Genomic DNA, 15,459 nt, shown 5'->3' with positions numbered 1-15,459 from the left:
CAACTTGATTCACAAACATACATTATTGACTTAAGATTAACTATATAGTCTAGCGCCTTCAATTCCTTTTGTCAGTGAGGTAGGATTTAAATAAATGAAGTCTACTTTGTTCATTAAAGTTTTGTTAAAAATGCTTGGAGTATGAAATTTGATGATATTTGAACTGTAAGGCTTCCACCAATCAGTTTAAAATTTAATAGTAAAACTATTTGCTTTATGTTATACTGAAGTCTTACAGATCATTATTATATTATTTAATTTATCCATCACCAGCTTTATTGCGGTATAATTGAGAAGTGAAAATTATAAAGTGTAGAGCATGATGATTTCATATATACATGCACATTGTAAATGCCCATCAAATGAATTAACACATCCAATTCTAGATTATTTTAAAAGTATGTAATTCCAAAGCCTGATTGGAAGACAAGAAGTATTCATCTGAAAATAAACAAACTAAAACTGCTTTTTTAAGAGAGGGTTTAAAAAAACAAGTAAATTAACATGTCCACATATATTGAATTAACAGATACACTCTGACCTTTTTAGTAAAGAAAAATTGATAGACCCATCAATATATAGATCAAACTGATGTTTACCAGATAGGGTAGGTTTGGAGGATAGGCAGAATGGGCAAAGGTGAGTGGGTGGGGAGCACGGGGTACAGGTTTCCAGTTACGGAGTAAGTCAGAAGCATGAAAGGTATAGCCTAGGGAATATAGTTGGTGGTATTGTAAAAAGGTTGTATGGGGTAGTGACACTCGTGGTGAACATAGCATAGTGTATAGACTTGTCAAATCACTGCTCTATACTCATGTGACGTTGTGCATCTACTACACTTAAAAAAATTACCTAAAAAGTAATTAAAATTACATTATCCAAACTACATATACTATTGAATCCAGCTCCAGACTTACTCCTTGTTATTTGCTTAAATCCAGTAAGAAGAAAAATAGGATCCAACTTAAAACTATTTGAGAGCTTTGGTCTCTAAGGAAAAATCAATATAAAGACTTCCAATGAACTTTGTAAATTATATTTGGCTTATTTGTAGGACTTGGACAGAATGCGTTAGGATTGACTTTGGGAACCACAGCGGCTACTTCAACTACAGGCAATGAAGGCCTTGGTGGTATTGATTTTAGTAGTTCATCAGATAAAAAAAGTAAGTAATGTTACGTTCTAACAGTAACTTAAATTCCTATGTCAAGAAGATTTTTAGTTATATTCACTAATAAAGTTTTTACTTTTAAATTTGCTTTATATTCCACAGATTTTGTGTGTTTAAGATTTTATTTTTGTAGAAAATTGAGTTTTGTACGTGCATCTCTTATGTAGCTGTCTTAATATGTGTATTAATATATATTCTTAAGTTGAGATGCACAAATATACGGTATACAAGTTGACCCTTGAATAACACACTTTGAACTGTGCAGATCCAGTTGCATGTGGATTTTTTCCAATAAATAACAGTGGAGTACTATAAATGTGTTTTCCTTATGATTTTCTTAATATTTTCTTTTCTCTATCTTATTTTATTGTAAGAATACAGTATATAGTACATATAACATACAAAATGTGTGTTAATTGTTTATATTATCAGTAAAATTTCTGGTCAACAGTAAGCAACTATTAAGATTTGGGGGGGTCAAAAATTATGTGTGGATTTTCAGCTCCCTGGGGAATTGGGACCCCTAATACCTACATTGTTCAAAGGTCAACTGTATTGCTTTTTAACCTGTTCTTTCTCATGTGTTACAGCATTATTTCCTAAGTATTTGTCAATTCTGTAATTCTTTAGAAATATTTTACTGCTGCTTAAACTTTTTTTTTTTTAATTTTTTATTTATTTATGATAGTCACAGAGAGAGAGAGAGAGAGAGAGAGAGGCAGAGACATAGGCAGAGGGAGAAGCAGGCTCCATGCATCGGGAGCCTGATGTGGGATTCGATCCTGGGTCTCCAGGATCGTGCCCTGCGCCAAAGGCAGGCGCCAAACTGCTGCGCCACCCAGGGATCCCTTACTGCTGCTTAATGTCAACTCTGTGAATGGATAGATATTTCAGTCTACCATCATTCTATTATTAGTGTTCATTTTCATTTTTAATTATAGCAAGTATCAACATATTGAGCATCTTTATAGGGAGAGGCAACATGGTATTGTAGTTTAAGGGTGTAGACTTGAGCTGAAATCGCCAGTCTTCAAATCCTATTTACAAGCTCTGTGACCTTGTTATTTATCCCTCTGGTTTAGTTTCTTTATCTGTAAAGTGCAAGAAAATAACAGTACCTACTTCAGTGTTGGTCTGAGGATTACTATTTATAAAACCTCAGAGCCAGGCACATAGTAAATACTCTCTAGGTGTTTGCTTTTCTTATAAATTTCCATTCATATTTTTGGTGATTTTTTTTTTTTTTTTAATACCTAGAAACTGAATCATTGGCTTAAAGAGAAGGACGGTCTTGGAGATTCTTGGCATATATTGTCAAATTACTTTCCAGAAATGTTTTACCAATTTATTTCCCACCAACCAGTATGAAAATACCCTTCTTGTTGCGCTCTTGCCATGCTGAATATTCTTTTTAAAAATTACCAATCCAGGGGATCCCTGGGTGGCTCAGTGGTTTAGCATCTGCCTTTGGCCCAGGGCGCGATCCTGGAGTCCCGAGATCGAGTCCCACATCAGGCTCCCAGCATGGGCCTGCTTCTCCCTCCTCCTGTGTCTCTGCCTCTCTCTCTCTCTCTCTATGTCTATCATAAGTAAATAAATCTTAAAAAAATAATAATAAAAATAAAATAAATAAAATAAAAATTATCAATCCAGGTTCATTTTGAAAAGTTTTTTAGTTTTGTTGAGTCTCTGCTTGATTTTTTGTTTTGTTTTGCAATATCTCTTCTGCCTCTGATGAAAGCCTGTTTCACTAGGGTATATTCATGCATATTGTATTAAACTCTTATGGAGAACTTAGAATGAGGTAATAGATGAAGGTGTAAAAATGCTGTGTTTATATATCTATGTAAGAATTTTTTTATTTGGATGTGGATTTTATTATATAGAGATACTATTCTAGGGTGAAGTACTGTTTTAAAAGTTAGCAATCCTAAAATCCTTTTAAATTTTGAAAATTTGGGATTATTTTTCTTTGGAAATTGATTTTTAAACATAGGGGTTTCTCTCTTGTTTTACTTAGTTTTCTTTGTAGCAACTCCAAAATTAGAAGAATAATCTTAGGTGTTTTAGCAGCTTATTTGTTACTCTGCTGGAGCAGTCTGGGTACTGTCCAACTACTTTTATTTTAATTATGAAACTGTTTCTTTATTGTAATCGCTTTTAACCTTCATGTTAAAAGAACCAATTGAGGCAAAAGAGTAAGAGAAATGGAAAGAGTTAATTTCTCTTCTTTTCCCCCTGCCTCCTCCCCAATTGTCTTCCTCTTCTGTTGTGCCTTAGAGTTGAACAAAAGGAATATGAAGAATAAGTGCATGTGACTTGAAACTGATGTATTATGTCCAGTTCCCTTTAACCTCCTCTGTGTATCAAGGGATTCTTTTTTAATCTCAAGGATTTCTTGGTTTCTCTAGCAGCTATATCAGTTAGTCTTGACCTGCAATATTGGGTTTGATCAGATAAAGAGTAGTAGGAAACAATGATCTGTGAGTGGCAGCATGGAGCAAGACCTAGAAAAGAGGATGATCTTTGCTCTTTTGAAGAACTGCTGGAAGACCAGCAAGCTACAACAGAAAGATCAGATTCCAGAGGTCGGCAAAGGGCCGTAGGGCCATGTGTGCCACATTAAGCAGTTTTGGAATTACACTGAGGACAGTTGAGACCCACTAGAGTTTTGATATGAGATACATATTTGAAGAAGAGCATTGTGGTAGCCATGTGGAAGATAATGTGCAGGAAAGCAAGAACAGATACGGAGTGCTGTTACGGAGCTTTTATAGCAGTCCAGGTATTATAGACACAGAGCGAGACAGACTAGTCAGGGCCCATGGTAAGCTAAAAATAAGCCTAAATTTTATATACTCAGGTCTATCTGTATATAAACTTCTGTAAATACAATGAAACAGAATATCAAAGAAAGAGCAAAATAGTACATTAATCAGTAAAAAAGTTGAACTATTTGGAAAAAAAAATGAAATCCCTACTTTATATAACTGTGTCTTATCCAGTCGAAGACACCCATCTATAGAACATGGGTCCAATTTCAGAAATGTTTAACTATGAGTGAGAAAGATCTTAGAATCAGTGAAATACAAAATACGGAAAAATAAATTGTAGTTGGACTAAAGAGGCAAACAAAACAAAGCTGATGGACAAAGGCAAAAGGTAAATGGCAAATCAGAAGTAAAATACTTGATTTCTAGGTGCTCAATTTTTTACATTTTAACATCTGAAATTGAGATGTATCTTAAAATTAGTGTCTGATTCTAGAAATAGACACGTAATATACATATATATATGAGATATGTATATGATATATATCTCATATATATGTATGACAATTCATATGCTTAATGTTGAAATAGCTCTTAGAAGTCAGTAAGAAACATATCTCAAAGATATACAAATACCCTGATTGGCCATTCACTAAAGGAGAAATAGACTTGTCTAACATTTGAAATGTTTTGCTTAGTGCTGTCAGAAGTGTGAATTTAGGTTATAATGAAGTGGCATTTTTCATTTATATACTGGCAGGAATTGTTTTAAAAAAATATGTTCATTGTTGAGGGTGTGATGGAAAAGGTACACTTATAGTAGATGGGAAGATAAATTGGAACAATTGTTTTAAAGGATCAGTTTGATAATATATCAAAGGCTTTCCCTGATATAATCTTTGACCTATAAATTCCTCTTTTTTGGAATATAAATAAAGTCATGACAAGTATTTGGAGATTTAAAGACATTGACTCTAGCACTATTGTTTATATAGTGAATGCTCATATGTTAAGAAGAAGGTTGTGCATAAAGGTTCTGATACAGCTATGTTATCAGTATCCTGTGATCACTTAAAATCATGTTAAGTGACATGGAAAAGACTTAATGCAGCATGCTGAGAAAATATGTTAACGTAACTTACAGTCATCCTGATTGCTTTTAAAAATGTGTGCATAGGGGCACCTAGGTAGCTCAGTGGTTGAGTGTGTGCCTTTGGCTCAGGTTGTGATCCTGGGGTCCTGGGATTGAGTCCTGCATTGGGCCCCCCACAGGGAGTCTGCTTCTCCCTCTGCCTATGTCTCTGCCTCTCTTTCTGTGTCTCTCATGAATAAATAAATAAAATCTTAAAAAAAATGTGTGTATAAGTGCAGAAATAGGTTGTAAGAGGATCATTGAAATTTTCTGGTGGGATGAAATTTTGTGTGTTCCTGTATTTTCTTAATTAAGCAGGTTTTATTTTGTAACATGAAATACATTTTTGAAAAGCAGAAAGTGAATCACTGCATTTTGCTGATGGAGCATTTTTACTTTTCTACTTTTAGATATATACTATTAATGAACTATTAAACAGATGTTAGAAAGTTGATATATCTACACACATTAAAAACTTCAACTTTAAAAAAATTGCTTTTGTTAAATATTTAGAGACATCCAGTAATCTGACATCTTTTAGTGTTCTAAACTGATAGAGAACCTCACTCTGAACAGTTAAACTGCGCTACACAAGAATATTTTTCATCAGAGAGTTGAAAGAGGAAGATTCTTGCCCTTGAAAGAAATAGATACAAATCAGCTATGTAATTATCTATATGTACACAAACATATCTCCATGACATCATGACCTCACATATATGTAAGAGGCAGTCTAAGAAATACTTAGCAGTTTTTATATTTATACCTTAGTTTGTATTAAATTAAAACTTGAATTGGGAGTACATTGTTAAATGACCTGTTTTTACATGAAACTTCTTAAATTTTCTAGGTGATAAAACAGGAACAAGACCAGAGTAAGTTTACAATTTAACTTTTAAAACATTTTCATTGAAGAATTTTATATATTAAATTATAGGCAAATGGTATGGTTGTAAGTAAATGAAACTTTATAGTCATTTAGAAGAAAATATATTTGAATCAGTTTTTGTCTAAACTAAAATAAACATAAGCTCTGGAAAGATTTTGGAAGGTTAAATCTGTAGTTTTTAATCATTAGGAAAATTTATAACCAGTTCTTTCTAGAATGTTTTCTACCTAATTTTACATATATATACCTTTTATAAATAACTATACTAGTACCATTTATTTTCTGATGATGGAGAAAAAGCCTCCATATACATCATATGTGTAAAGATCACTATTTTTACTACTACTTATATTTTCTCACCTAATTTATATTACATTAAATACAACATATATAAATAAATGATCCAGTTCATACCTCCAAAACAACTTGTTTAACTCTATCATATGAATGAGGAAGCTGGAAGAGACTGAGGTTTGCCAAGTAGCAAATCTGTGACTGAAATTTATTTCATAATTACATTACAACATGTCAAGTTTCACTTATTCCTATCTCATTAAATATTTATGATTCTGTTAAGCTATTCCTAGGTTTCATTTTGTTGAACAAATTGAATTTATTAAAATAAAGTAAAATATAGTGAGCATCTTGTTACAAGAAATTTTATAGACCTTCTTTAATGAATGCTTTGATTTTTTTAACTAAATATGTCAGTCATAGAATTTTTGAGATGGGGGAACTTAGTTCAATATTAGTCTAATGTGCTGTATTTTCTAAGTTTTTCCTTAAACATTTGGTCAGATGCATTTATGTGTACTTGTGATAGATGCCAGTCTTTTAGAAAAACATCTCCCTCTCAGATGAATTGTTAAAGTTATTTTAAAGGTCAGGAAATAGAGGGTTTTCTAATAAAGAGCTTTGAAATCACCTAAGAAAGCTATACATGGGGAATATTTGCTTTATTTTCTTTTCAACATATGCTCTAGTGAAACTCAGCTGTCAGCTTTTTATACTGTTAATGCCTTTAATACATCTGTGGCTTTTTTCTTAGGGATAGTAAAGCACTGAAGGATGAAAATCTACCTCCTGTCATCTGCCAGGATGTTGAAAATCTCCAGTAAGTGTGAAATATAATTAGATAAGTCATATTGAAGAATAGTAGAATATATTTTAGGGGGAAAATCGCTTCTTCCTCTTAAATATTTTAAGTTGGATAAAAATTTCAATATTCCTATAAACTCAAGAGAAAACAGAATAACAGGAATTAAAATTTTGTTACTGTCATTCTGAAAAAAGCATGTGAACCGTAGATGGATTTTTAATATTTCCTTCTGAAACACTAGGACTCTGACCAACCTATCATAAATGTACTTTTTTCCTGTGGGAAACCAATGGTGTATTTTTTTCTTAAAGTTCAATTTTATGTATCTTTTTAGGAAATTTGTGAAGGAGCAAAAACAGGTACAAGAAGAAATTAGTAGAATGTCTTCAAAAGCCATGCTTAAAGTACAAGAAGATATTAAAGCTCTGAAGCAGCTTCTGTCACTGGCTGCCAGTGGATTACAGAGAAACACCCTCAATATTGACAAGTTGAAAATAGAAACTGCTCAGGTAAACTAACTTAGAATAATTTTATCATAGAGTTTCATTTTGTTTTGTTTTATTCAAGTGGAAATCAGTCTTTTGTCAATTATAAGACAATACAGATAATGCTGTAAGAAAACTGTATAGCTTGTGTAGTTTTAAGTTGCTGTAATAGTAATAGTTACTGGTTTGTATTGAGTGCTTACTATTTATGAGGCAGTATTTTAAACAATTTATATTTATTAGTCCAGTTAATAGACTAATAGCTGTCCTGAAAACAGCTCTATGAAGTAGGCACTCTTTTCTTTGTTATATAAATAAGAAAATGGGCAGAGAACTTTGTTAGTAAATGGAAGAGCTTGGATTCAGACCCTGGTAATCCAGCTCTAGAGTTGATGCTCTTAACTGGTTTGCTTCCTAAAAGTGCTTGTTGGCTAAATTGCTATATTACACAAGCTAGGCAGAAAAAGAGGTTTTTAAAATCTCTCAGCAATTAAATAAAAACTGTTTTGTGCTTTATAAATATTAAGTTCTGATGACTTGCTGGTATTAGATCTTAGTTAAAAATGTTAATGAGGCTCATGTTTTTTGTCACTTATGTCTGTTTTTTTTTTGTTTCCATTATGGTATAATATATGTATAATATATAGTTTTAATCTACATTGTTGGGAAAGAATGATGGTAGAAGATTTATTTTTGTTTTGTGTTTCACAATTATAAAATATACTTGATCTGATCATGGCAGGTTAGAAATCTTTCCTTAAGTTTCCCTTCATCTGTTAATGAACTATGTGATATACCTTTTTCTTGTTTAAAGGTTTTAGTTATTTATTCATGAGAGTCACAGAGAGAGAGGCAGTGACATAGGCAGAAGGAGAAGCAGGTTCCATGCAGGGAGCCGGATGTGGGACTTGATCCCAGGACTCCAGGATCACACCCTGAGCTGAAGGCAGACACTTAACCACTGAGCCACCCAGGAGTCCCTGTGATATACCTTATTAAAGATATATTTGTTTATTTTAGAGAGAGAGAGAGAGATAGCACCAGTGGGAGAGAAGAGGCAGAGGCAGAGGGAGACAGAGAGAGAATCTCCAGCAGACTCCACACTCAGCAGGGAGCCCAATGCAGGGCTCTTTGTCTTGACTCTGAGGTCTTGACCTGAGCCAAAACCAAGAGTTGGGCACTTAACGAACTGTGCCACCTAGGCACTTCTATGATATATGCCTTTTTAAAACATGGGCTTATGAGAGTGCTATGCTCTTCATAAATGAAGTGATAATAATTTAAATAAAAATTTTAAAGGTGCTTATATGTCCTTTTTTATTGAAATATGAATGACATATAAAACTATGTTAGTTTCAGATGTGCAGTGTTATGATACAATATTTGTATATATTGGAAAATGACCACAACTAATCTGGTTAACATCCACCACCATACTTATTTGGTTCCCCCTGAGATGAGAACTTTAAAGATCTACTGTTTTAGCAACTTGCAAATACACAATACAGTATTATTAACCATAGTCACCATGCTATACATTTCATCCCCAGGACTTACTTGATTTTAAATTAGACATTTACCTGTGCTTATGAAAAGTCAACTATTAGAGAACACTTTGTGATATTTTTAATAAAAACATGTTCACTGAAGGAGCTATTCTAAACTCTGATGTTTCAACGGAATTAAAAGTCTTTATTGTCTACTCTCAGATTTCCTGGTTGCCTACGAACTCTTTAGTTAAATATGATTAAGATATTCTCCCATGTTTCTTTTCCACTTATTTCTTCTGTATGCATCATCAGATATGTATGTATCATCTTTTTCGGAGGAAGGAAATGTTATGATTTTAGACAGTGAAGAATGCCAAGACTGATTAAACATTACACAGAATTATATAAATTATATGGGGAGGGTCATTAGCACACTAATAGAGGAGGCAAATTCAAGAAAAAGAGTAATGTATGCTATAATGTGGTCCACTATAACTAGCGGTGGATGATTCTATTTATAAATATTTGTGGAATAACTTTTGTGTATCAGACTTGATACACAAACCCAACTCCAAAGACACTAAAAGACTAGGGTACAAATGAAATAATAAAAGATTGAGTGTAGTATAAAGATGGCAAATGAAGAAGAGGATGAGTCAAAGAAAGTTTCCTTAAGAAAGAAGTCATCAAGGGACACCTGGGTGGCTCAGTGGTTGAGTGTCTGTCTTTGGCTCAGGGCGTGATCCCAGGTCTGGGGATCAAGTTCCACATTGGGCTCCCTGCGAGGAGCCTGCTTATCCCTTTGCCTGTGTCTCTGCCTCTCTCTCTCTGTGTCTCTCATGAATAAATAAATAAAATCTTAAAAAAAAAAAAAAAAAAAGAAAAGAAAAAGTCATCTCAGTTTAGAAAATGTTATAGGTGATATCAAAGAAATTTGATCTAAGATTATTCTTATTTCTAATTCCAGGAATTAGTGCTCTACCCACAGTTTAGGGAATCATCAGTTCTGACTCCTTTAGTGAAGTAGTTATCAGTCTTCTTTTCATCTTGAAAACCTTTTAGGGCCACCTGGGTGGCTCAGTGGTTGAGCATCATCTACCTTGGCTCAGGTAGTGACCCCCCGGGGTCCTGGGATTGAGTCCAATATTAGACTACCCATAGGGAGTCTGCTTCTTTCTCTGCCTGTGTCTCTGCCTCTCTCTGTGTCTCTCATGAATAAATAAATAAAATTTTTTAAAAAACAACTTCATTTTGGGAAATACAGGCAATTCTGAGGAGCAGTGTTGTGACTGCAAAAACCAGAACTTTATGGAAGCAAAGTCTTTTAAATCGTTTTTTGGTTACATGACTCGAGTTTAAATAAGAAGGGCATTTAAACTTCTTCTTTTTTTGGGTAGGGCAGGTGCCAGTAGTTTGTTGAGGTTATATTGCTGAGTCCTTGTAGTCAGTGAACATTTTTAAGGATCTGTTATACACAGAGCATTTGAACAGAAGTGTTTGGATCAAAAGACTTAAAATATACCGTAGAGAGAGTTATATTGGTTGGGTAACATGTTCCCGGGTACAAGGTATGATGATAGAGGCACAAAGGGCTAAGTGGGCACTTTTATCATCCATCCATAGTAGGATACCTTTGTGCTGAATCTTGAACATAATGAGTGTTCACCAGGCTGGTAGAAAGAATACCAAGCAGAGGCATGGAGCCGTGAAATAGGCATGTTTGAGGATCTATAAGCAGTTTGGTATCATAGGAACACTGTTTATGAGTGTGGGCCTGGCAAGAGGTAGGCAGAGTTCAGAGTTAATAGTTCAGATCTTTTTGGGGCATTTGTCCTGAAGTCAGGTAGGCTGGAAGACTGAGATGCTGAATGAAAAGGAAGCGGAAAAACAGAGACTGTTAGAGACTTAGTTTGGCAGTAAAATGAAGGTAAGAGGTTGCTGCAGGAAATATAAAGTAAGGTACTTTTTTTCCCCCCTCTAAATAAAAGAACTTAAACAGAGGTTGAAAATCACTGAGGTAATAGGAACGTGGGATGTAAGGTAGTAAAACCAGAGTATTGGTCTTGAAAAACCACTGTCTAAAAGATAGGGTTGGCATTGAGGAATGGTAGAAGGCAATATAAGAATGGTTAAGTTTGTAAGTTTTAAAATTCTGTGTAATCTCAGGTCTTCCAGCTACATGAGTCTGGACAAGTTACCTCATGTCCTTGTAAGATGCCCTCTTCATTGGTTAAAAGGGAGACATGTACCTTATAAGTTTGCTATTGAAGATGAACCTTGATACAGTACACATAATGCCTTAAGTATAGGCTTGATACCTAGTGAGTTACAGAATGTTAACTGCTGCTGCATTGCTTTTTTAAAATAGCATTTTCTATATTTGTGTATTAAAGATTTTTAAATGATAGCATCTTTTGCTATAGATGAATTCATAAATTTCACAGAAGTCCATTGTTCTTACAATAGATCAGCTCATTATAAATTTATCATAAAGTTTGTTAAAGGTTTGCTTTGTCTTCTTGGAGAGAGATTTTAGCAACTTGTAAAGCAGGTTAAATATAGCATGTTCTTCTAATAGCATAAGAGTGGCATTGAAGTTTCAGTCCAGAGAAAATTGGTATTTTTAAACTAATATTTAACCCGTCTTTTTTTTTTTTCCTTCTTCTTTTTTTTAAACCTCTGATCTATTAGGAGTTAAAGAATGCTGAAATCGCTTTAAGAACCCAGAAAACACCACCTGGACTCCAACATGAAAACACAGCTCCTGCTGAGTAAGTTACTGGATTTTCTCACTTTAATAAAGCAAAACAGTACAGTACACTGGCTAAGAATTTTTAGTTTACTCTGTAGCAAGCCTGGGTTGAGTAGCACTTGACCTGGATTCCTCCATTTAATTCTCATAATAACCATAAGAAGACAGTTCATTACCTTCATTTTATTGGAGGGTAAGTGACAGCTAAAATTTGGGCTTTTAATCACTATTATGCAGTTGTACCTTATTTACCTGTTATGTACAGGGCCTATTCCACTGTATGAGATTCTGCACGTAGTAGAAACTTATGTTTTTATCAATAAGGATTTTTTAATTGAAAATTTTTTTTATAATGGTCTCTTTCTTAAATAGGGCGTTCTAGAAATAGTTTAACACTTATTGCATAGTTTTAGTCACATAGATAATAAATTTTCAGAAAGAGTAATAAGAAAATGTAGGTAAGTTGAAATTTAAAAAAATCCACCTGCATTCTTGTCACTTAGATTGTGTATTTGTACGGTTGCCATGTGATCTCTGTCTTGTCTCTTTTCTTTATACCCTTTTTGTGTTGCTAGAGCTGATAATAGCTCATATTTATCAGATGCTTACCATATGCCAAGCGATGTGCTTAGCACTTTATGTGCTTTATCTCATTTTCCACAAAACCTCTACAGCTGTTACTATTCCAGTCTTACAGATGAGGAGCCTGAGGCATGAAGAGGTGAAACTCTGAGCTTGTGAGTGATACGGGTCTGACTCCTGGTCCCTCACGTTCTTTTTTCTTATAACTTTTTTATTATGCTATAATTTCAGTTTTATAGAGAAGTTTCGAGAATAAAACAAAGAAGGGGTACCTGGGTGGCTCAGTGGTTAAGTGTCTACCTTTGGCTCAGGTCGTGACCCTGGGGTCCTAGGATGGAGTCCCACATCAGGCTCCCTGCAGGGACCGACCCTGCTTCTCCCTCTGCCTATGTCTCTGCCTTTCTCTCTGTCTCTCGTGAATAAATAAATAAAACATTTTTTTTAAAAAAAGTATAAAACAAAGAATTCCCGTATATCTTTTATCCAGTTTCCTTACATGTTAATAATATTTTTACAATACTTATTTTGTTCTCTGCTCTCTATATGTATATACATATTTTCTCCCTAAACAGTTTGAGTTATTTGCAGACATGATGCCTTTTATGCTAAAGTGCTTCAGTGTGTATTTCTTAAATATAATAATCTGTTACATAACCACAGTTGATCAAAATCAGGACATTGACAAGGACAGTGATACTCTTATCTTTTTCAGATTAGCACAGTCTGTGCTTCCTCACTGGACTTCCTCTAGTATTTTATCCCTCTGTCTTGTTCTCCATGCTATCATCAGAGCTAGTTTTGAAATGGGATGAATTGTTTGATTTTCCACTACAAGAAGCTTTCATAGTTCTCCATTTCTTATAGGATAACATTCAGCATACTTTGCATGCTATTCAAGGTTTCTTTTCTTTCTGGCATTCTCTGGTTACATTTATCAGAATAGTGTAATAGTATTGCATCCTCTTTCTATAGACACTATAGTGTTTTCAGAATATAAGAACCGTAAGTAATTGCTTGTAAAATCTGGTTGACAATTGCACTTTTTAAAAATACTTTTTATTTTGAACTTATTTTAGACTTACAGGAAATTTGAAAAATTGTAGTACAAAGAATTTCCTTATATCCCTTCCCTTAATGTTAACAAACTGTGTAACCACAGTATAATTATCAAAGATAGGAAATTAACATAGGTGTGATATTATTAACCAAGTTACAGAACTTATTTGAATTTTATTGATTTTTTTCATTAACGTGCTTTTTCTTTTCCAGGATCCAATCTTTTCCACTACTGTACTTCTTCCATTCCAGAATCCTATTCACTTTGCATTTAGTTGTTATTTCTCCTTTATCTCTCCCAGTTTCTTTTTTTTTTTTTTTTCTCTCCCAGTTTCTAACAGTTATTTGGTCTTTGTCTTTCATGACCCTGATATCTTGAAGAGTATCAAGTTACTTTGTAGATTATCTCTTCATAGATATTTTTCGCAATTGAGATAAGGATGTGCGTTTTTTTTGATACCTTGATAATTTACAAGTTTTCGTTTTGGTATTTGGAATGTAAGGAAAATACTAGTTTTAAAACTTTGATCTGACTTTGTAAATGTTTTCGTATAGCTACTTCAGAATCTTGGTTCAGCAGTTTGAGGTACAGCTTCAGCAGTACAGACAGCAGATTGAAGAACTAGAAAACCATCTTGCCACTCAAGCAAATAACTCACATATAACCCCTCAAGGTAACGTGCTTTCTGTGGTGATTTTTTTTTTTCTTTTTTTGGATAGCATTATTTTTTGGTGAGAGAGGTTAAGGTGTTATTAATAATAGATATTATACATAACTATTAGTTGTCTTAAGCTGCCATAAGAAAATTTCCTTAAGGCCTTGAATAGATCTTTATTCTCTGTAAATAGAAAATGCTTTATTATGAACTGTTACAGAAGTCTCAGGGCCTTCTCCCTCCCTTTCCCTGATAACTGATGCAGGCACACTGCTCTCCGTCTGCTCACTGTTCTGTCTTCTCTTATTCATGCAAATATTTATTTAGTTTTTTTCCTCTTATACTTTAAACTATACCAAAAATTTGACTCAAGTAATAGAAAAATAATACTGATTGTTACATATATATATTTGTGTGATAATATAATTTTCTTTTATAGATTTGTCAATGGCTATGCAGAAAATTTATCAAACATTTGTAGCTTTAGCTGCACAACTTCAGTCTATTCATGAAAATGTAAAGGTAAGTTCATTACCAGTTCACATATCTGTATATCTAGACCCAAGTGAAGTATTTATTTGTGGGGCACAGCATTCATGCTTATTATGGAACAGCTGAAATTACATATAAGTGAAAAAGACTAAAAGTAAAATAATCTGCAATCATGCTCAGGCACAATCACAGATTTTTTTTTTTTTATTTTTTTTTTTAAAGATCCAGGTGTTATATGCATTCGGCTCTTTTAACTTTTTTCAGTTTATTGTTGTAAATAGTTTTCTGTGTTAATACACATGTTTCTTCAACATTTTTAGTAGTTAATGTAGCATTTCATTGTATATGTGCATAGATAGTTTATTTAACCCATCCTCTTTTTTTTGGCCATTTAGGTTTCCATCTCTACCACTGTAAGCAGCACTACAGAAAATAAACATTCTTAGTAGCAAAAGCATTTTGCACTGCTCTAATTTTACATATGTTTTATTTATTTATTATTTATTTATTTATTTATTTATTTATTTATTTATTTATGATAGTCACACAGAGAGAGAGAGAGAGAGAGAGGCAGAGACACAGACAGAGGGAGAAGCAGGCTCCATGCACTGGGAGCCTGATGTGGGATTCGATCCCGGGTCTCCAGGATCACGCCCTGGGCCAAAGGCAGGCGCCAAACCGCTGCGCCACCCAGGGATCCCTCTAATTTTACATATGTTTTAAATACGTATTAGTCATCAAATGCTTACAAGCATTTTTATCAAATTTTCCTGAAATGTAAAGGTCTATAATAAATATTACTTTAGTTTTTTTAACGGGATAAAGATGATTCCCTGTTGTCTCATAGACTCACATTTATCCCTTCTAAATAACAGGGAACTATT

At 33.7% G+C, this 15,459-nt stretch overlaps 1 protein-coding gene across 3 annotated transcripts in view; it reads left to right on the top strand.

The window, feature by feature from the left end:
- NUP58 (nucleoporin 58) overlaps nucleotides 1-15,459 on the top strand; it is a 53,058-nt gene that overhangs the window by 11,764 nt on the left and 25,835 nt on the right. For all 3 annotated transcript variants that reach the window (XM_077868368.1, XM_077868366.1, XM_077868367.1), the window contains 7 exons: nucleotides 1,055-1,165; nucleotides 5,925-5,949; nucleotides 7,012-7,077; nucleotides 7,397-7,571; nucleotides 11,729-11,808; nucleotides 13,983-14,101; nucleotides 14,523-14,605. In XM_077868368.1, the coding sequence (XP_077724494.1) occupies nucleotides 1,055-1,165; nucleotides 5,925-5,949; nucleotides 7,012-7,077; nucleotides 7,397-7,571; nucleotides 11,729-11,808; nucleotides 13,983-14,101; nucleotides 14,523-14,605 (659 nt within the window). The remainder of the gene's footprint in view (nucleotides 1-1,054; nucleotides 1,166-5,924; nucleotides 5,950-7,011; nucleotides 7,078-7,396; nucleotides 7,572-11,728; nucleotides 11,809-13,982; nucleotides 14,102-14,522; nucleotides 14,606-15,459) is intronic.

Source organism: Canis aureus, chromosome 24 (genome assembly GCF_053574225.1).
Source record: "Canis aureus isolate CA01 chromosome 24, VMU_Caureus_v.1.0, whole genome shotgun sequence".
NCBI classification, from domain to species: Eukaryota; Metazoa; Chordata; class Mammalia; order Carnivora; family Canidae; genus Canis; species Canis aureus.
The sequence above is the reverse complement of the archived record's forward strand: the minus strand, read 5'-3'. Positions and strand labels throughout refer to the sequence as shown.